The sequence below is a fragment of the Sorex araneus genome, chromosome 3 (assembly GCF_027595985.1).
Source record: "Sorex araneus isolate mSorAra2 chromosome 3, mSorAra2.pri, whole genome shotgun sequence".
NCBI classification, from domain to species: Eukaryota; Metazoa; Chordata; class Mammalia; order Eulipotyphla; family Soricidae; genus Sorex; species Sorex araneus.
In genome coordinates, this window is record NC_073304.1 from 27,498,518 (window position 1) to 27,520,762 (window position 22,245).

The 22,245-nt window shown below is 46.5% G+C and overlaps 2 protein-coding genes across 7 annotated transcripts in view; one reads left to right on the forward strand and one right to left on the reverse strand.

Annotated features, from left to right (window-relative positions):
• The window catches only part of HEATR4 (HEAT repeat containing 4), a 71,818-nt gene that overhangs the window by 45,979 nt on the left and 3,594 nt on the right, over window positions 1–22,245 (forward strand). For 5 of the 6 annotated variants that reach the window (XM_055133194.1, XM_055133191.1, XM_055133190.1 and 2 more), the window contains 11 exons: window positions 3,628–3,771; window positions 9,014–9,193; window positions 10,858–11,018; window positions 11,520–11,624; window positions 12,132–12,250; window positions 13,576–13,756; window positions 14,512–14,581; window positions 16,379–16,568; window positions 17,238–17,316; window positions 17,976–18,135; window positions 19,871–19,932. In XM_055133194.1, coding sequence (XP_054989169.1) covers window positions 3,628–3,771; window positions 9,014–9,193; window positions 10,858–11,018; window positions 11,520–11,624; window positions 12,132–12,250; window positions 13,576–13,756; window positions 14,512–14,581; window positions 16,379–16,568; window positions 17,238–17,316; window positions 17,976–18,135; window positions 19,871–19,932 — 1,451 coding nt within the window. The remainder of the gene's footprint in view (window positions 1–3,627; window positions 3,772–9,013; window positions 9,194–10,857; window positions 11,019–11,519; window positions 11,625–12,131; window positions 12,251–13,575; window positions 13,757–14,511; window positions 14,582–16,378; window positions 16,569–17,237; window positions 17,317–17,975; window positions 18,136–19,870; window positions 19,933–22,245) is intronic. The other variant, XM_055133195.1, reaches the window with a different exon arrangement.
• On the reverse strand, window positions 10,332–22,001 carry RIOX1 (ribosomal oxygenase 1). The gene is made up of 3 exons (XM_012933617.2): window positions 19,839–22,001; window positions 18,999–19,178; window positions 10,332–10,946 (listed from the first exon to the last, which is right to left on the reverse strand). Exon 1 carries the CDS (start codon window positions 21,918–21,920, stop codon window positions 20,025–20,027), a length of 1,896 nt encoding a protein of 631 aa, XP_012789071.2. The 5' UTR covers window positions 21,921–22,001; the 3' UTR covers window positions 10,332–10,946; window positions 18,999–19,178; window positions 19,839–20,024.

Below are 22,245 nucleotides of genomic sequence, written 5' to 3' on the forward strand. Positions count from 1 at the left end.
AGCAAGGTTGGATCCCTGGCACCACATGTGGTCTCCCAGGCCCAGTACGAGTAAGCACTGAGTGTTGCTGGCTCTACCTGCTCCTCCCCCTGCCCAATAAAAGGGAATCATTGACAGAAGGAATCATGAAACAGGTCCCGATTCAGGGGCAGTCTCTCACCTAGAGCACACTCCACGGGAAGGAGTTTGACAGTGCTCATCTTAGATCATTTGTTTAGAAGCTTTGTTCCAGTTGACAGGAGTTCAAAAACAAAACAAAACAAAACAAAACAGTACATTGTGAAACTTTTTGGTAACAGTCAATAAAAATAGCCTTCTGTCTTTTCTAACCATCAGTAGGAGGGAGCAGAGTATTAATGTTCTTTCTTTTTATTTTATTTCCCTTTTTATTCCCCTTTTTCTTTTTTGGTGTGCGTGTGTGTGTGTGTGTGTGTGTGTATGTGTGTGTGTGTATTTAGGCCATACCCAGTGGTGCTCAGGAATCACTCCTGTTGGGCTCAGGGGAATATATAGGGTGCCAGGGATAGAATCTAGGTCAGCCGCATGTAAGGCAAAACACCCTACCTGCTGTACTCTCTGACCCCTGTTTTTCACTCACAAGGAGAAGTCACACTTAGCTGGCCTGGTCACAAAGGTGGTTTCCCAAGGGGAGGCTTTTCCATCACATCTGAATTGTGCTGACCCCTGCAGTTGTCTCGAAAGTAAGAAGCCTGATTGTCCAATGTGTGGTAGTGGTGGGCTCGCCTGGGTTCACTGGGTTTATAAAAGCAGACTTTTTCCTAGTATTTCTTTTGTAGTTTTTAGTTGATTTCTATTTTTTTTTCTTTTTTTTTGCTTTTTGGGTCACACCTGGCGATGCACAGGGGTTACTCCTGGCTCTGCACTCAGGAACCACCCCTGGCGGTGCTCAGGGGACCATATGGGATGCTGGGATTTGAACTCGGTCGGCCGTGTGCAAGGCAAACGCCCTACCCACTATGCTATCACTCCAGCCCCTTTAGTTGATTTTGATTTCTAAATAAAAGAAACTCCTCTGTGGGTTTTGTTTTTTGGTTTTTTTTTTTTTTTTTTTTTTTGCTTTTTGGGTCACACCTGGCAATGCACAGGGGTTACTCCTGGCTCTGCACTCAGGAATCACACCTGGCGGTGCTCAGGGGACCATATGGGATTCTGGGAATCAAACCCGGGTTGGCCGCGTGCAAGGCAAACGCCCTACCCGCTGTGCTATCGCTCCAGCCCCCTCTGTGTTTTTTATTTCTTGTTTCGCTAACCTGCATTAGCTGAGTGGTTAGAGTTTGTGGTGATGGTGTTCCCAAGCAGAGGCCACTGGAGCCGCCATGACAAAGCTCAGAGACCTCCAGAGCTGCAGTGAGGGACAAGTCGTGCTGAGGCTCAGGCTGGGCCAGGTGCATGCCTAACTCTGTGCTGTCTCCCCAGCCCTTGAGAAGTTGCAATGTTTTTGCAGACAATATTTCTATCTCTTTTTCAAAAAAAGAAGAGGGGCTGGAGCAATAGCACAGCGGGTAGGGTGTTTGCCCTGCATGCGGCTGACCCGGGTTCGATTCCCAGCATCCCATATGGTTCCCTGAGCAATGCCAGGAGTAATTCCTGAGTGCAGATCCAGGAATAACTCCTGTGCATCGCCAAGTGTGAGCCCCCCTCCCCAAAAAAAGGAAGAAGAGACTTCGTAAGTGGTTGTTTTTTTATAGTCCGTAATAGAGCAGTGAGACATGCTACTTACTTTTTAGCCTACAAGTCTCATCATGGCAGTTTGAGACAAGATGAAGTCTGTTTGACTCAAAAGTTTTATACCTGTATAGATAACAGTCAGAAATAAAATTAAGGCCTTGAAAATCATATGGAGGGGCCAGAGCGGTAGTTCAGCAGGTAGTGCATTTGCCTGGCATGCAGCCAACCCAGGTTTGATCCCCGGCATCTCATATGGTCCCCTGAGCACCATCAGGAGTGATTTCTGAGAGAAAGCCAGTAGTAACCCTTGAGCATTGCTGGATGTGACCCAAAACCTCTACCCCCCCAAAAAAATCATATGGAAAGGAACTCAAAGGTAAGAAAACCAGTGACAACCATCGTTAATATTTTAATTCTCATCTGTTTTATTACTGCTTTTGTTCCCAGATTGCAACAGTGAAGTGTTATTTAATATTTGGGGGATTTTTTTTGGGGGGGTTACTCACAATGGTCTAAGGGCTTACTCTTGGTACTGTACTTAGGGATCACTCTTGATGAGGTTCAGGGGACCATGTAGGATGCTAGTGATTGAACCCAGGTCAGCCGAATACAAGGCAAGTGCCCTGCCCATTGTACTATTGCCCTGTACCTGAAGACTTATTTAAGCAAGAAGTGATAAGTTACAGGAGGGAATAGGGGAGTTTGCTTGGGAACTATATAAGAGATACATGGAATATAAGAGAAATAACCTTTTCTTCCTTCCCTCCCTCCCTCCGTCCCTCCCTCCTTCCCTCCCTCTCTCCCTCCCTTCCTCTCTTCCCCTCTTCCTTTGTTTGTTGTGAAGTAAGATCATTTTTATTGAACTACATTTACTTATAAAGACATGAGGGAAGAAAGACAGGAGGACTGGTCCTTTGTAGAAGCTTTCCACAGTGGTGTTAGGCTGCCCTAACTGGTCAGAGAAGGGACCACTATGACAAGGATCATGGGAAGTTCTTGGACAAGAACTGGGTGCTGAAAGAAGATAATGTGATATGCATGATACCCTTTCAGTAACAGAACTGCAAGCCACAGTGCCTAAAATGAAAAAAAGAAAAGTGCCTGCCTCTATGGGTGGGTGGGAGAGAAACTGGGAACACTGGTGAAGGGAAGTGGACATTGGTGAAATGATGTGTGTTTGACCATTGTACAACTGAAACTCAATCACAAACAACTTTGTAATTCTGTATCTCATGAAGATTCAATAAATTAAAATAAAATATTTTTAATAAAAGATGATAGGAGGGGCTGGAGTGATAGCACAGCGGGTAGGGCGTTTGCCTTGCATGCGGTCGACCTGGGTTCGATTCCCAGCATCCCATATGGTCCCCTGAGCACCGCCAGGTGTGATTCCTGAGTGCAGAGCCAGGAGTGACAACCCCTGCGCATCGCTGGGTGTGACCCGAAAAGCAAAAAAAAAAAAAAAAGATGATAGGAGATAGAGAGCATGGGCTTATCCAGGGTGAAAAATAAAAAGCCAAAATATTTTTGAGAGGCCAGAATGATGTACAGCAGGTATTTGCCTTGCATGCTGCTGACCTGGGTTTGATCCCTGACACTCCATATGTACCTCTGTGCCCTGCCAGGAGTAAGCCCTGAGCATCTCTAGGTGTGACCCAAAAAATGTTTTTGTAATTTAATTCTGGAGCTACCCTGGGGGCCATCTGAATTGTACCCAGAAGTGCTTGGGAAGCCATGCAGTGCCAGGAATCTACTCTGAGGTCCTGTGCATGCTGGGTATGAGCTCTGTAGCACTTTGAGCGCAGCCCAGAGAGAACATCTCTAAGATCTTATTTCCATTTATTCTTCTGAGCGACAGCACTGCTTAAATTTCTCTGGGAGAAGGGGATTTCTACAGCAGTGTCTGAGGTGCTTCTCTGCTCTTCCCTCCCTGGACAGTCATCGAGTGGCGTCATGAGACGATAAAGAGCTTGCTGAGGAGACTGGCAGATTTGCACAGTAGCGTTCGGGTCCAAGCCATCATCACATGCGCCGTGGCGGCCTTAGAACGGCCCCGGAATGATACCTGCCAGCAGCACCCAGGTGAGAGTCAGAGCAAAATATAACAACGCAGAGCAATAGAGCACTTCCGGAGATGTTGAATCTTATTTAAGATGCTTTTACAAATGAAGGGTATACATAGTTTGCTAGCAATAGATGTGAGATTGAAAGCCATATCTACTACTAGGGAAAGTGCTTGCTTGGTATGTGACTGTGGCTGTGGCTGTAAGCCTGGTTTGACTCCTCAGGATGCACACCTCAGGGATCACTCCTGAGCACAGAGCCAGGATAGTCCCAGAGCACCACTAGGGTGCCACCCTCCCCGACCTCAAAGGAAAGACCAAAACATTATTTGGGTCAGAGAGATGCTACAGCAGGTAAGGTTCTTTCCTGGCATGTAATTAACCTGGGTACAATACCCAGCCCCCCATGTGATCCCTCCAATCCCCCCAGGAGTGATCCCTGAACACTGAGCCAGGAGTAAATCCTAAACGCCATGGGTGATGCCCCAAAACAAAAGATGAATTCTTAGTACATTATTTTGGAGGGTGAAGTTGGGCCACACCAGGCAGCGCTCGGGGTATTCTCCTGGCAATATTAAGGGGACTGTATGGGGGCTGGGGATGGAGCCTAGATGAACTGCAAGCAAGACAAGAGCTTTACCTGCTGTATTAGTTCTTTGGCTCCATTTTTTAAAATATTTTTTTTATTTTGCAGGGAAGAATTTGGGCCATACCTGTTGTGCATAGGGTTTATTTCTGATTCTGATTCTCTGTGCTCAAGGATCACAGCTTAGAAGACCATATGCAGTGCTGAGGATTGAACCCACCAAGGAGAAGGGATTTATTTGTTTGTTTTTTTATGCCACATCTATGTTGTTCAAAGCTTACTCCTGGCTCTGTGCTCAGAGATCTCTCGTGGAAGTGCTCAGGATACCATATGGGGTGCTGAGAATCAAACTTATTGGGGTTAGCCATACAGAAGGCAAGCACCCTAACCACTATACTGTCTCAGCAGCCCTGAGATGGAAATTTCATTTCTGGGGCTAGGGATGTAGCTCAAGTAGTAGAGCACATGCCTTGCATGTGTGAGACCCTGGGTTTTATCCCCACATGTCCTCTCGCCTAGGACTGCCAGGCTTGTCACTGGTGCTCTGAGTTCATGCCAGGAATGGCCTGTAAAGTGGAAAACAAAATCTCGACTGCTACCTCCATGACTTTTGTACTACATCTCATCTTATTTTGTTCATCTTATTTTGTTGAGAAGTTCACAGTTTGAGAGATCTTATTCATAGTCGCCAAATATTATACTTCAAAAATATTTGAGGTATAATTCATTATATCTCAAAAATTTCAAAAATAGAATCTGGGACCAGGAGAAAAGGCACTTGCCTTGCATGTGACCAACTCTGGTTCAAATACCTAACACCGCTTAATCCAGAGACACAGCAGTGACTCCTGGAAGACAGCAGCTTGCCAGAAATCTCTCTGGAACCGGTACCGAGCCAATTCCATCAGGGCACTTCAGATGGAACGGGTGTCCCATCTCTGCCCACTCCAGATGAAACCCCAATGGCTCGAGCTTCCAGAAGCAAAACCCAGGTACTTGGGTTCAAGGACTAAGACTTTAGTCCACACGGCAGCACCAGAGTTGGGCCGACCCTTCCCATCGCCTCACCAGCTTGGGTCCTGGCTGTCATGCCCACGACTTGCCTCCAGGTACCATCTTAATGCATCAAGGCCTTCATCCAGAGACTCCCAAATGAATCTCAAAATGGATTAGCTCCCTACAGGGATGTCTCTGAACACCAACCATTTACAATTTTAGAATTCCAGAAGTGTGCAGCCACAAATATTCATAATAAGCAATAGAAAATAGATTATCTAGCATCCGCCCCTGGCAGGCAGGCTTGAATGGTGGTGGGAAAATTTGAAATAATGGTGGTGGGAAGGTGTAATGGTGTGGGATTGGTGCTGAAATATTGAATGTAATCATAATGTGAACAAACTTATGGAAATAAAATTTTTTAAATATAATTTAAAAAACGATGAAGAAAGAAATAAAATACCTGACACCACACATGATCATTGGAGCACTGCCAGGGGTCCCTCCTGAGCACTCCCAAGTGTGCCCCAAACCTGCTCCCCACCAGTATATAGTCAACAGAGAGGAATATTTCTTCATTCAGCTCCCTTCCCAGTTTCTATCCCATTCCATCCCATGCCATGTCCAGCATAATCAAGGTCTATAGTTTGAGATTCTATTTCTTTTTCTATGAATTGTAAAATGTATGTTAACCTATATGGGCATTTATATTTATTTATTTAATTTCCCTTTAATTTGTGGGTACGAATAATTCTATTAAATTATTACAGCAAATCCTAATGAATCATCCTTATGTGATTCTGTTATTACCCCACTGAGTTTGAATTTTGCAGCATTCAACAGTAAAATGAGTAGTTTTCCCATCTCTAAGAGTGGGCATTAATTTCCTGAGGTGTTGTTTACAGGGTTCCTCTGCCAGTACCTTCATGGGTGAGGCTCGTCCGAACATGTGGAGAGGGGCCTCGAGCATGGCTGTGGCTAGGTTCCCGAGGTCTTCGGCCACCAGGAGCTCTGCTTGGGGCGGGGAGGGAAGCTGGAGTCTACCCCCTCTGAGGGGCTCCAGGGAAGATAGCCAGGCGTGCAGGCAAGAGACTCTCAATCATGGGCTGGAGTGATAGCACAGCGGGTAGGGCGTTTGCCTTGCACGCGGCCGACCCGGGTTCAATCCCCGGCATCCCATATGGTCCCCCAAGCACGCCAGGAGTAATTCCTGACTGCAAAGCCAGGAGTAACTCCTGAGCATCGCTGGGTGTGACCCAAAAAAAAAGCAAAAATAAAAAAAAGAGACTCTCAATGAGCCTCACGCATGAAGGTACCAGTAGAGGAACCCAGGTGTGTGGGACCCGGGGATGAGACCTCCAAGCTGGCTCGGATCGGTTCTGGGCCTGCTCTGCCCAGATTTCCCATTTCCCAGTAGCTAGGCAGTCACACCCAGGGACTGCCCCCAGCGCCATGTAATCCCATCCACGGCCAGCATCCAGAGACTTAAAAGCAAGCTCCCCGAAGCGTGCCACCATGAATCAGCCTCGAAATATCTTATAGTCTACTTCTCCTCTGGGAGAACCTGGCAAACTATTGTGAGTTTCCTGCCCACATGGGAGAGCCTCGCAAGGTCCCCATGGTGTATTCATATGCCAAAACCAGTAACAAGCTGGGTCTCATTCTCCTGACCCTAAAAGAGCCTCCAGTGCAGCATCATTGGGAAAGACGAGTAAAGAGAGGCTTCTAAAATCTCAGGGCTAGGATGAATGGGGACGTTACTGAGACCGCTCGAGAAATTCGACGATCAACGAGATGATGATGATGATGATGTTGTTTACAGACTGGTTGCAATGGATAAGACTTGAAAACAACTCACTCTGCTTCTACCTCAAGCCCTGGCCTCCTCCCCCCCGCTCCCCCCCCTTTTTTTTTTGACACATGAGCTTGTGCTCAGGGCTTATTCCTGTCTTTGTGTTCAAGCACCTTTCTTCATTTTTAAAATTTTATTTTTATGAAGTTGTTCATGATGATTCATTACATTCAATATTCCAACACCAATCCCACAACCATTATTTCCAATTTTCCCAATCCCCACCCATGCCTGCCCTGATAACAGGCCCTAAATAATTTATTTTGTATTGCTTGTTATGAATAATTCACTAAAACCGATCAGAAATATTTTTTAGAAAAAAGTGTGAAGATTGTTATATCTCACCCGGAACAACTAAGCCCTTGTATAAGAGATTACTAACATGTTGTTACAGTTTAAGTCTTGTATGTTAATATTTCCTTGATCAAGATTGGTTGCCTTCTACTTTACATCCCATCCAATATTGTGTGCTACTGCAATATTATGTGCCATCAGTGGTGTAGAGTATGAGCTCTTACATGGCTGCAAATGTGGCTGTGCACTCCAAGAATCCTAAAATTTTGATGGGGTGATAAAGTAGGAGTTAAATTTTTAGCTGGATGGTGAGTTTGGGGTCTGGAGGCATCTCTGAAGCTTGTTGATCTCTTTTGAGATTTATTTATGAGTCTCTGGACCATGATCCATTAATGAGCTTATATGACACCAGAGATAGTTCATGGGTATGACTGCCAGGCTCCTGGAAGAATAGAGGGAAGGGAAAAGATCACCAATCCCCAATTCCAACTCCGTGAAAGCCTGGAGAGTTCTCAAGCACCTTCCTATTCTGTACCCTCTACACACCTCTATTTTGGTTTGGTTTGGTTTTGGTTTTGGTACACACCCTGCAGTGGTCAGGAATGACTCCTGGCTCTGCACTCAGGGATCACTCCTTGTGGGGCTCAAGGCATACACGTGGTGCCAGGGATTGAACCCATGTCGGTCATGATCAAGGCAAGCATCCTGCTCGCTGTACTGTCTCTTGACTCTTTCCACACCTTATATGTGAAACCTGCTCCCATGTTCTTTCCTGGTGTGTGGCTAGTGGCAGCTTGATGTTATTCTGTGATAATGTTAATCACTTTACCATAATTGTCTGTTTATTTTACTGCAATCCCTCCTAGTTAACTTCTTCAGGGCCTAGATTCAGGAAATTTTTTCCTCCAAGTCTTCCAGTCTGCACTCTGCTAGAAACCTCTCTCCACCATGTTAGCTTTGGTGCTGGCCCTTCAATTTTCATCTGTGGTCTGGTCTCTGCAGCATCTTCCCCGAGACTTATTGCCCTTGCTGTTTCCACACAGACACGTTGTTGCTGCTGTTGTACAACTACCTGTGTCCTCGGGCATCATATGGGATGATATCTTTTTAGTGTCTAAAAAGAGAGAAAACCTTCAACAGACAGCAAGAACCACTGCTATAATCTTGTTCCATCATCTTCCACATTCAAACTCAAAGAACACCTGTCTTCTCCTAGATCATTCCTGTGAATCCTTTCACATATGGTGCGGTTCTAGATTGGTATCTGTTTTGCTTCCTCCCCAAATAACATTACCTTACTCATTATGTGTGGCCCCAAAACAAGCAAAAGAACAGAAACTGGCATACTGAGATCAATGGAAGTGAGTTGTAAAAGCCTGCCCGTTGCAGGATCCTGCTCAGCAACCTCGATTGGTAAGTAGCAAGCACCTGCAAATGAGACTGAGTTTAGCTACCCTGCAGCTACAGGAAGGATGCTGTTCCAGAGAAAGGTAAGAATCCATCCTTTCTTACCTGGCTCTCTTCTGATTACAGCCAGGAAGGAGACAAAAGCTTCATGTCTCCAGGATTTGCCAGAGGTTCTATATCCTGCCCTGGAAGCTACTCTTAGTGATAAGAATGTCAACGTGCAGATAGCAGCAGCATTATGTCAGTGTGCCATACGGTCTCATAACCCCCTTGCCCAGGATATTATGCAGACAGCCGTTCTGAAAGGTGAGTGATTCCAATACTACTGGCCTGTGAATATGGGGTACAGAAGGCATCTCACACTGGTTTTCCCCAGTTCTTTCTTTTCCACTATCATCTTGTAATGTCTATCTGGGATTATGTCAGAATCATCAGAGATTGGTTCTTCCTATGTACTTTTACAAAATAGGTACACTGCTCCCAAATGTACCTGAGCTAAGCGTTTCCTAGATCCATTTGACTAGAAATCACACATATTCCTTTTTTTAAAAAAAGTTATTATTGGGATTGGAGAGATTGTACAGTGAATCGGGTGCCAACTTGGATTTGATCCCTGGCATCCCATATGCTTTCTCGAGCCTGCCAGGAGTGATTCTTAAGCCAGAAGTAAGCCCTGAGCATTGCAGGGTCTGGCCCAGGAACCAAAAAAGAATTTTATTATCACAGGGGCAAGATAGATAATACAAGAAGTAAGGCATTTGCCTTACATGTGGCCAATCCTTGTTCAATTCCCAGCACCATATATGGTTTTTGAGTGCTGCCAGGAGTGATCCCTCATCACAGAGCCAGGAGTAAGTCCTGAGCACTGCTAGGTGTGACCCCAAAGCCTAAATTTTAAGTGTAACATAAAAATTTTATTAACATTAAGGTAACCTGGTTTACATTAGTGGTAATATTTATGCTTTAAGTATACAACATCACTGCACCAAAATCACAGTGCCAAAATCTCTCCACCAGTCCCTGGGTCCCTTCTCAGCTACTCATTCCCTTCTCCTCCTCCTCCCTCCCCAACTCACCAATCCCCACCCCTCTCTGGTATCAGAGTCTAAGTGCTTGTTTTTACTGAGCATTATTTGGTTCTTTGCTTTGTTTCTTTTACCACATATGAGTCACTCTTACTACATATGCTCACTCTTACCACATATGAGCACGTTGGAGTACGACACCCAGTATTTGTCTTTTTTCCTTCTGACTTATTTTACTTAACATGATATCCTCTAGTTTTGTCCATGTTGTAGCAAAATGCAAGTTTTCATTCTTCCTTATAGCTGAGTCTTATTCTGTTGTATACGATGTACTTATCCCTTGTTGGGCACTGGGGTTGGTTCCAGATCTTGACTATTGCAAATGGTGCTGCAGTAAACACAGGGAAACCACATGCCTTTATACAAAAGGATTTTATTTTCAAAAATGAAGTAACAATATTGAATACATTTTGAACATTAATCAAAAAATCACTGAAAACATTTCTTGCACATTTTTGCACAGTGATTTACAGGTACTATCTACATGCATTGTTGGATTAACACAATCAGAATGACTTGGCTGGAAATAAGACCAAGATCTAAGAGATGCACCTGCTGGGAGTGGGGAGACGTGGTGGATGGGGAGGGCAGGAGCAATAAATAACCCCCACTCCATGCTATCTACCCTCAGCCAGGCCAGAGTTGCTGTTCTGCTCCGTTACTTAATTGAATCTGACTTTTCAGGTTGGTTATTCATTCTATGTTTAAAATCTTGATATGATCCATTTAAATGTGATATAGTATGGGATGGATATTTAGACTGAGAGAGACACGGGAAAGTGAGGTACCAGACATCCTTCATGGGTACAAACTAAATTCTTGTTTTCTCTGTGGTGAGGATACACTGCCATTCTGGATGCCTTTTTTTCTACCCCGCTGTGGCAGGTAACAGTGTGAACAGCTGGGCTGCGGCTCAGTGCTTGGCTCTGGAAGGTGTTGCCACGTATCCCGTGATTAAGCGGATCCTCTATCAGCTGTTTAACAAGAAGGACAAGAACACTGAACAGCATTCATGTCTGCTACTGCGCTATCTCAATAAGCAGACAGTAAGTGTTCATTACAGGGTCAGAAAATAATAAAAGTTTGGGGTCTCTGAGATCAGTGCATGTGGTTGGGAAAATGTGGGTGGTTGAGTAGGATGATCTCAAGCAGAAAATAAATCTAAAGTGTGGGTGAACTGAAATGTGTGTGTATGTGTATTCTCATATATATTAGAAAATGACAATAGCTGAAAGATCAAAAGTAGGTTGCCATTTGTGGGGGTGGGGTGTGCAGGGGTCCACACTTGGTGGTGTTTGGGGATTACCCCTGGGAGTGCTCAGGGAAATATACGAGATGTTGGGCATCAAACCCAGTTTAGCTGCATGAAGGGCAATCCTGCTATATTATCTTTCCAGCCCTCACCAATATTTTCTTTTGCCAAAAATGAACATCTCATGTCCCCTTGTGACATTATGATGGATGCCATGTTAGGATGAAATTTCTTCACTGTCCCCCTCCTCCCAAAATGAATATTCACATAATACTAAACTATTCCATTTCCTCAGACACTGATTAACACCATGCTTGCCGTAGAGTTGAACAGTGGTGACTGGAGGGACCGGGTTGTGGCCTGCCGAGTTCTTGCCCAGATTAACAGAGATGTCAGTTTGGTAAGTCTTCTTGTTAGGCTTCCCCACGACAGAAAACCTAAGCAAAACTAGGCTAGTAAGCCTTTCCTCTATTTGCTGCTATTAAGAATCCCATTCGTACAAAAATACTATCCCTATATTGCTACCTCTTACTCCTAACCCAGAATTATCCTCAAATATCCCACATCTGGGGGGCCAGAGATAGTACAGTAGCAGGGTACTTGTTTTGCACACAAGCAATCTGGGTTCAACCCACAGCACCAGAAATGGTGCTCCAAGTACTTCGGTTAGTACGGTACCTTGTGGGTCAAAGCAGGAACTTGGAAAAGACTCAGGTCTGAGTTCTGACTCCAGCACACAACAGATGAACCATGGGTAAGTGACTCTGAGCCTTCATTTAGGCATCCATGAAGGGATCTTTGCCTCACTGGATTGTTTGGGGGAGAGTAAGTTATGGGTGAAAATATTTTAACAGTGCTGAGTACACCACTGACACTTAATAAATGGTACTCTTATACCTATTGATAGGATATTAAACATAAGTTTATCCAGCTAATGTGGAGTGACTGGAATAAGGAGGTGAGACAAACAGCTGCCCATGCTCTGGGACAAATGAACCTTGGTAAGGAGGTACACGATGCAATCAGGTAAGACCTACTCACAGGAATGAAGAAACTTCTCTTTAAAGTGTTCAGAGAAGGGGGCTGGAAAGATGGTGTAGCGGGTAGGGCGCTTGCCTTGCATGTAGTCTACCTGGTTTTTATTTCCAGCACTTCATATGGTCCCCCTGCCCGCCCCCCCCAATCCCTTCAGGAGTGACTGACACAGCTGGTGTAAGCCCTGAGCACTGCCAAGTGTGGCCAAAAGATAATACAAAGTGTTTAGGGAACTGAGGAAAGGGCCCACAGGGCTGGTGTGCATACTTTGCATGCAGGTTCAATTCCCAGGCACTGCATCTTCCCCAGTACTAGGAGCCACCTCCAAGCAACTTACTGGAAGTAGCTCCAGTGCCACCAGTTGTGGCACCAAAACAACAAAAACTGGTGGCTGGGGAGCCAGTCAGCCACCTGTTAACTTGTTCTTTATCCTCAGTATTGTTCTAGGCCCCATTGCGGGATTTTTTTCAAAAAATGAAAGTTAGCAATCTCTATAGACACTAACCATGTGGCTAACAACTCACTAGTTGAATTCCCCCTCAGTATTATGCAGTTTTTGAAGTTTGAAAGATTTGAAAAGCCTGTTATGATTATGATTATACAGAAAAGATACATTAAGGCCAGATTTCCTCGAGACTAGATAGTATCACATAAGGAGAAAAGGAAAAGGCTGAGAGCTCAAGTACAAAACAGCATGGTACATTTGAAGGCAGTGAAGAAGTGGCCTTGTCTATGACAAGATATTGTTTCCTTTTTTTTTTTTATTTAAAAAATTTTTTTTTAGGGGCTGGAGGAATAGCACAGCGGGTAGGGCGTTTGCCTTGCACGCGGCCGACCCGGGTTCGAATCCCAGCATCCCATATGGTCCCCTGAGCATTGCCAGGGGTGATTCCTGAGTGCAGAGCCAGGAGTAACCTCTGAGCATCTCTGGGTGTGACCCAAAAAGCAAAAAAAAAAAAAAAAAAAATTTTTATTGAATCACTGTAGGATAGACCATTACAAAGCTGTTCATGAATAGATTTCAGTCATACAGTATTCCATTTTTTTTTTTTTGTGCTCAGTTTCTTTATTCAGTCATTCAACCTAGTACCTAGCGAGTGCTAGGTTCAAGTAAATCTGACAGCTAATTCTTATCTGGTGAAATTTAACCTAATGAGCATAAAATTGACTAGAAAAGAGTAAGACAGATTATGTGAGAGCTCATAAAGGTTGGATTTTATCCCAAGTGTAGCCTGAGCTGGGGGGGCAAGGGGGTAGAGGGAGGGGAATGACAGCCCAAATTTAAGAAGGGAAATAAAAATGTCTGTGGCTTACAGAGTGAAGCTGAGTCAAGGCACTCCCCAAGATCGTGTGAAAGCCCTCAACCTGATTGGCAGGCTCAAGCTCATGACCGCCAAGCTTCTCCCACACTTCCTGAACTGCTTCTCTGATGAGTACGTGGCGGTTCGGCAGGCAGCCTGTGTGGCAGCTGGTGCCCTGCAGATTCACGATCAGATGGTAAGTCAAGGGAACACATTCCCATCTTACCTGAGTATCCCAGAGGCCAGTACCCTGAGCTTCTCTTGTTGTACCCAGTCTTGGTGACCATTCTGTGGGGACACACAGGACCAGAACTAGGAAGATCAGGGGGTGGACAGGCCACATCAACAGGATCACATGTGGCTCCTGCCATTGAAGCACCCACACTGTACTCTGGAACACATCCATGAATCCTCTTCTCACCTCAGTCAACTAGCTTACTGCATTACATGGGCACTGAGGGGTTTGAGGATCAACTCCAGTGACTCAAGTTAATAATCCCTAGTTGTTTGGGGGAAGCCTGGTAGAGTTTACAAAGGGAGCTACAAAGTCACAGATCTGAGAACTGAGGACATCAATCTATAGATATAATTTAGTTAATTTACTATTTTTGCCGACCCGGGTTCGATTTTCCATCCCTCTCTGGAGAGCCCAGCAAGCTACCAAGAGTATCCTGCCGGCACAGCAGAGCCTGGCAAGCTACCTGTGGCATATTCGATATGCCAAAAACAGTAACAAGTCTCACATTGGAGACATTACTGGTGCCCGCTCGAGCAAATCGATGAACAAGGGGACGACAGTGCTACAGTGCAGTGCTATTTTTGCAGGTTACTACTTCAGGCTCTAGTACTAATGTTTCAGTTAAAGTACACTTTGGAGACAAGAGGCTTCCCTGTCTCTGGTTTATTCTTACTTTGTTCTTTCCCACTGAACATGCCTTTTATCCATCCCAGGTCCGTACATGCCTTCTGAATCTGATAGAGAGAGACCCTTACTGGAAAGTCAAAGCCCTGGCCATTCAAGGTATTACAAGAGTAACCTGAGTTCTTCAATCTCAGATGCGTTCCCATATAGTAGTATAGATGACTCCAGCATTTCTCTAGGAATGAGGCAGAATATAGGGAAAAGAATGATCACAGCTCTTTAGAAGTTCCTTGCCTGAGAAATTTTTCTTTAAAAAAAATTAATTAAGGGGCCAGAGTGATAGATAGTACAGCAGGTAGGGTGTTTGCCTTGCACACAGCCAACAGGGTTCAATCCTCAGCATCTCATGCAGATGCCCTTAGCACTGTCAGGAGCAATTCTTGAGTGCAGACCCAGGAGTAACCCCTGAACATCGTTGGATGTGACCCAAAAAGAAAAAAAAAAGAATGAAACGGGTTCAGAGAGATAGTATAGTGTGTAGGGTGCTTGCCTTGCATGCAGCTGACCCTGTTTCAATCCCCAGTATCCCATATGATCCCCTAACCCCTTCCAGGAGTGACCGCTGAGTGCAAAGCCAGGAAGCCAGGAGTATCCCCTGATTTGCCATATATGGCCCCCCCCTTTTTTAATGTAAAAAGAAATGAAAAATCCTGAGTTTAGGGCCAGAGAGATAGTACAGTAAGTAGGGTACTTGCCTTCCACACAGTTCAATCCCTGGCATCCCATATGGTCCCCAGCCAGAAGTAACCCCTGAGAACTGCCAGGTATGGCCCCAAAACAAACAAGAATCTTGAGTTTAGTTCTCTGTCATACTTGTTAAGGAAAAAAGGTAAGACAGCCCTGCTAAACAAAATCAGGTTAAGTTGAGGCCAGAGACACAGTTCGGCAGTATGGTGTTCACCTTGTAAGCAGTCAACCCGGGTCTGATTCCCAGCACCCCCCATAGTAGTCCGAGCTTGACAGGAGTGATTGCTGAGCAGAGCCAGGAATCAGCCCTGAGCATTGCCAGGTATGTCCCACCACCTCCCAAAAACACCCCGTTTAGCACAGAATTAGATGTAAGTTAACAGAAGATCTCCATTATTAGATACAATTGCTTTCTCTGAAGTTTCAACTATAAAACTCAGTGAGACCAGATTCAAAAATCTGCCTTTCAGTTTTGAGAGCATGCTCCTGACACTGAGCTAGCTCCCTGGTTCCCTGCTTTGCAATTTCCTGTTTCTTTTTAGGGATCTTTGCCAGTACCTCTCTTTTTTTGAGTCTCTGGCAGTTACCTAACAGAAACAGTTCTAGGTAATCTGTATACTAATTTTGCCTTCTCCTGATGAATCTGCCTTATCGAGACTGGTCCTCTGAGTTATCTGATTTAATTTACCTAGAAAAGAAGGTAAATATGTGTATTCTCATATTTGATGGACTCAAGAATGGGATGGATACCATCCTAGGAATCCTTGAGAGATAATGCCCTACTACTCTCTAACTGGTCCCTGTTCTCTTTCGAGTGGTCATTCAAAATGGCCATTCTCTTTCTTTACTTTCTTTCCCTCTTTCCCTTCTTCTTTTGTTTTTGGGTCATACCCGATGATGCTCAGGGGTTACTCCTGGATGACATGGGAATTATTCCTGAGTCAGGCTCGGGGGACCATAGGGGATGCTGGGGATCGAACCCAAATCAGCCACATGCAAGGCAAGCACCGCACCCACTGTACTACAGCTCCAGTCTCCCGGTCATCATTTCTAATGGTGACTGTCATCTAAAAGAGACTCTCTAGACAAAATACTTAACTTAGCATTTACAATACTTGATTCAGTAAGGGGTTATTTATACCTGATATCTAGGATATAGCTAATTTAGTCTTAGTGACTGTGGAACTTCTTGCCCTCTGATTTCTGCAGCAATGGTAAAGATTGGTCAAGTGAGTCCCCAGCTGACAGACCTCCTGCTCTGGGCTATGCACTATGAATCGCCACCAGGTGTACGACTAGAAGCCTGCCGTAGCATCCTAGCCCTCCAAATTCAGGGGAATGAGGTCAGGGATACCTTCCTACATGTGCTTCTGCTAGAGGAACATGATGCCGTTGTAAAGTAAGCACAGAACCTGATTCCTGCCACAACCTTACACGCTGTTCTCCTATCTTTGTGTTAATAGACCATATTCCTGCCTTTCCAGGCTGCCCAATATCTTTAAAAATGCAGGTTCACCTCTGCTGTTCATCTGCTTACCCAAGTGGGTAACAAAAAAATTAAGATTGAAATTAGCCTAAATTAGATTGAAAGTCAGAGTATGTGTCTCAGGCACCTGTTCCTCATCCCAGATGCCTTCAAGATATTTTGTTCATCAAGTACCTATTCAGTGATGAGACTTTAGAGTTAAAAAAAAAAAAAGACATTTTAACTCCCAATCAAACATACATTATCAATGTGAATTTGTATAAGTTACTTAAAAATTCTGAGCCCACTTTTCGAACTCAGATGGTAGTTTTACCTTATGGGTTTGCAGGATTAGTGAGATGACATGTGTAGTATATTTTATAAAGGTATTCGTAAGAGGTAACTAGTAGAATCTTCTAATAAATCTCAACTATACAATGTCTGTATAAACTAACCATCATACTATTTTTGAAAATCAGCGAAACTGGAGGTGGAATTGGAATTCAGGATTCTTTTCTGATCACAAATTCTGTATTTTCTATCCACCCAACCCCACACCATTTTTAAGGATAGAAAGAACAATCTAAAAGTCTTATCTTTCAGAGAAATTCATAAGGCAATGAAGATGTTCAAGTTAGAAAATGATGAAAACCAAGAAATGATTCAGAACATCAAGAACAGGGTAAGTAGAGATAAGTACATACAAGTTGTTTCTTCACAAGAAAATTCATGGATTACTAGAGTTCTTTAGACTGTTTTCCCTAAATATATAACCCTTGCCCCATTATAGCAACACTTTCTACAATATGACATATGCTTTAGCACTTGAAGACATACAACATCTGTGCAAGACAGGATTATAATATCGTCTTGGGGATACAGCTCAGTGGTAGAGTGCTTTGCTTTATTTTTTAAACCTTGTTGGCTTTTGGGCCACATGCAATAATAATCTCAGGGATCACTCCTAGTGGGCTGAGAGCATATAGGATGCTGGGGATCAAACCTGGGTTGGCTGCATACAAGCCAAGTGCCTTACCCTCTGTACTATTGCTCTGGCCCCAGCGTGCTTTGCCTTAAATGTGGGGCTCTGGGTTTAATCCCCAGCACTGAAAGAAAAGAATGTCTTTTAAGGGCTAGGGAGAAAGCTCAATGAGCTAAGTGCAGGTTTAGCATGCCAGGAGTGAACCTCAACACAGAACAGAAAACAGCAGTGAATCCTAGCACTGAGCATCATGAAGCCTGCATAGCCATTTATGAACCGTTTACTGGGAAGCCCATTGCACTCTTTTATGACTTGCAGGTTGATGACTGTTTCATCCAGTATAATTTTTTCTGATCTAGATTCAAGCACTAAGCCAAAAAGACTTGTTGACACAGAATATAGTCAAGATTGAAGCAGCCATTAAAAAAGTGAAGGAAGAAGCAAAACGTGTTTACTTCCCACCCAAAGCAGACCAAGAACCACAGAAATTCCAAACTTTTCTCCAAAACACTTTTCAGGGTAGGTTTTTTGGTTAAGCCTTGACTCTTTTGGTTAACCTTGACTCTTTTAACAAGCTTTTCCAGGATTTAAATATTTGGGGAAATAATTGGGAGCCCTGTGGAATGAGAACCAAGAAAGATTACTTCCTTTCCTTTTGACCACCTCTCTTTGTTTTGAGTTTTTATTTTGCTCTTCCTCTGACCCCCCTCACCCAAGCTTTTATTTGCTATTTGGTCCCATTTAAAAAGAAAAAGGGGGAAAAAAGCAGAGCTAGAGACAGTACAAGGTTTAGTTAGGCACTTGCCTGGCATTATGTGCTGCCAACACTGAATGATCCCTGAAGAGAGTCTAGGAGTAATCCCTAAGCACCCACTAGGTGTGACCCTAACCTATCCCACTACCCAAATAAATGCGCCCGGCTTTATTTGAATTGTTTTGTTTGTTTGTTTTGCTTTTTGAGTCACACCTGGTGATGCACAGGGGTTACTCCTGGCTCTGCACTCAGGAATCACCCCTGGCAGTGCTCAGGGGACCATATGGGATGCTGGGATTCGAACCGGGTCAGCCGCGTGCAAAGCAAATGCCCTACCCACTATGCTATTGCTCCAGCCACTATTTGAATTGTCTTAAAGGATTAAAAACATTTTCACAAAAACCTAAAAAAGAAAAGCTTTGTAAGCTTAACTTTTAATAGTGGGCATCTATGGAATGTGAAGCTGCCATTTTTACTTTATGTACATCTATGCTTTTGCAACTTAACAAGCCTTTTAAAGTTCCCATTCATAACAAAACCTACCAGTTCTGGTAATAAAATCTTAAAGATTACAAATATAACCTTAGTGAAGAGGTGCAGACATCAAGCTGTAGCAAAATATACTTACAAAATCTGTGTGCCCAGATCCAGCAGCAACCTCAGGTTACTCAGTCAGCTGCCTCCTAGCCACCACCCTATACCCAGGTCTTCTGCTTCCAAGTCCAGTGCTCTCTCTGGTACACCAGGCTCTTTTTTTCCATCAACCATGAGAATATTCACTTGCCAGATTTGGATAAATTGCTTCCAACTGCCAGGAAAAAATGAGAGTGGAAAGTAACTTGGACATCAGACCTCCTTCATGGTCAGCTTGCTACCAACTGGTTGACTGATGTCTATATGTGCATAACTAGATGATATGCTGAATCCTTCGCAACAGTGCCAGCCATGGATGCAAGCACTGAGCATAAACACTATACCCTTAGAAACAAACAAGACTCATAACCGACAGCACTGGTTGGCTGGAGTTTAAGTAGCATGATGAAAATGAATGGTTCTGCCCCCAAAGTTGGAGATTTAACTCCAATTCTACCACCAACCAAGTTACCCTTTACCTGTCATGACAGACTCTCCTCTTCCTCCAATCCCCTCCCATTTCTTCAAACCTGCCACTTAAAATATAGCCTGAGAAAAGGGAAACATTCTTTGGCACTTTAATAGTTTTTTCTACCAGTCATACAAACTCACAGTAACAAATAGGGTACTGACCCAAACACATCTTCTTCCCCCAACCCCCCCCACCAACAATTGCCAAAAGAGAACTCAAAGAATGCAAATTCCAAATAAAAACTAATGTCTCAAGCAGAATGATACAGCAAATGCTACTTAATCCAGAGGCCTGGATAAAGCTGGTACTCTGAAATGGTAGGGAACAAGGTTAAGATGCAGAAATCACTCCTCTTTTTTCTACCTTCAACTTCTGCCTTTTACTTTTGTGCCTAGGCGAAGTGTTATTTCCTAGAAGATCAACTGAGACTACTTGCAATATTGAAGCAGTCATAAAGGTATGTAAGCACACTGACAGTTATCAAGTAAGAACAAGAATTTTTGCCTCCCCCAAAATGTGACGGGAGTACAGCAGTCAACAAGAAACGAGTCAGTTCAGAGGCATCTTAGTGAGCAGCAGCCCCTTATCATACAGCATTGTTGCCAAGGACAGCTGGTCCTCCACACTGTCACAGGGCAGGTCCCCCACTCTGACAAACTCTGGATAGGAGCGAAGCAAGAGTTCCATGGCATCGGCCTGCTGTGGGTATATCTCCAAGCACTTGGGTTCTTCCAGATGATAAACACGGGAGTTTTCTACCGTGTAATAGAGAAACAAATGGCCTCCCTCACCCACCAGCCGAGCTATACCGTCCTGGAGCATGTGCACTTCTGTCTCTGTCGTCAACTGGGCGCCCACGTTTACAGGTTCTCCAGCCTCCCAGCGAATGGGGAGCCCGTAAACACTGAGCGCTCGCTCTCTGTCCGTCAACACAGGGGGCAGAGAATCGTGGATGAAGTCTTTGGCTCGCTGGTCAGCCACAGCATCCACAGGAGCAAAGTGTCCCAAGCGGGCAACTAAGACCCGCACCTTCTCCATGAAAGCTGTTCTCCGCGGATCCTTAGAATCGGAATGCTGGGCCCCCATGTAATCCATGAAGTCTCTGGGCAGGCCCCTTCGAAACTCCACGTTTTCTTCCATGGCGGCCTGCACGGCCAGGGGCAGTACGGCCTCCAGGAAGTCGCCCCAGGTGTTGCGCTGGTATGTGGACAAGGTGAGGTGTAGGGAGTGCACTCCATCCTGGCATTCGGCTTGGTGGATGAAGCCACGAGGAAAATAGAGCAGATCTCCAGGCTCCAGCACGGTCTGCAGCACGGGCTCCCCGAGGTCTTCCTGGCTGAAGTTGGGGCTGGACGTCAGGGCGAGCTCCTCAGCCGGGTGCCGGGGCCGGTAGACGCGCCAGAGTTTGCGGCCCTCCAGCTGCAGCACGAAAGCCTCGATGTCGTCGTAGTGGGGGGCAAAGCCCTGCGAGTTGGGGGGGGTGAGGTAAACATTGGAGCCCGCCATGCTGCCAAACTGCTCCTGGAGCACGGCCAGAAACTGCCACACGGTGGACGAGAAGGCCTGGGGACAAAGGAGGCGCAAGGAGCAGCCGGCCTGGTACAGGGCCCACGCGGCGGCGGGCAGGGCGCGGCCCGGGGGGTTCAGGGTCTCGCGCCGCCCGTTGACGTAGCGCGCGGCGTCCAGGTGCTGCCCGAACTGCACCTCCTCGGTGCGCAGCATGGAGTCCAGGTCGGCCGTGGAGAAGAGCCCCTGGTAGTAGGTGTGGTCCTGGCGCCGCACCAGCACCGCCTCGCGCTCCCACAGGCGCCGGTAGAAGTGATCGGGCGGCATGGGCGCGATGAGCCACTCGAAGAGGCGCGCCGCCCGCCGCCGGCTGCTGGGGACGCGGTTCAGCTCGGCCAAGACGCGCTGCAGCGGCGAGTCCCAGGGCATCTCCGCGGCCGCGCCGTCCGCCGGCGGCGCCGACAGCGCGGCCGAGGGGCCGGGCAGGAGCAGGGCCGCGGCGTCCGCCACGCGGGCCGGCGCCCCGGGCACCTCCCCCAGGCGCGCGGGCGGCGCCGCGGGCGGCCCCAGGCGCCCGGGCTGGGTCTGCGCGTCCCCCAGGCGCGCCGGCGGCGTGGGCAGCGCGCGGGCCGCGGGCGAGGCCTCCCGCCGCTCGCCGGCCCCCCGGTGGCCGTAGGCTTCTCGCCGGGCCGCGTCCGGGTGCGAGTCTCCGGCCCCTTCGACCGTCGACTCGACTCTCGAGTCCTCCGAGTCCTCGCTGGGCAGCGCCTGGGCCCTCAGCGCGGCCATGCGGGACGCCACGCTTCTCCTCAGCTGCCTGCGGATCTTCCTGGGTCGCACCGACAGCGCCAGGACCGACCCGCTGTGGGGCTGCGGCGGGCGCCGGCGCCTCAGCCGCCCGCGCCGAAGCAGCCCGCCGCTCGCCCGGAGCCCGTCCATGGTGGGACTGTCCTCCCCACCTGGCCCGCCCGGCCCCGCACCGGGAACAGGCGCGCGCCAGGCCGCGGCCGCGGGGCCTTCTGGGAAGGGGGCGTGGCCCCGGCGCCGCTGCTGGCCACGCCCCCTCTCCCGCACCTCCGGCGCGCGCTCCCACCCCCTCCTCCGAAAGTGCCACCTGCCACCTGAACTTCATTCCCACGCTCTAGCGCCGCGGAGTTCTGCCTAATTTACAAAGATTCCGTTTTGAGAGGGCAGTTAAAAAAAAAAATTCAAATAGGGCGGGGGGGAGGGCGGAGTAGTGGTGGAGTGGCGCTTGCCTTGCACA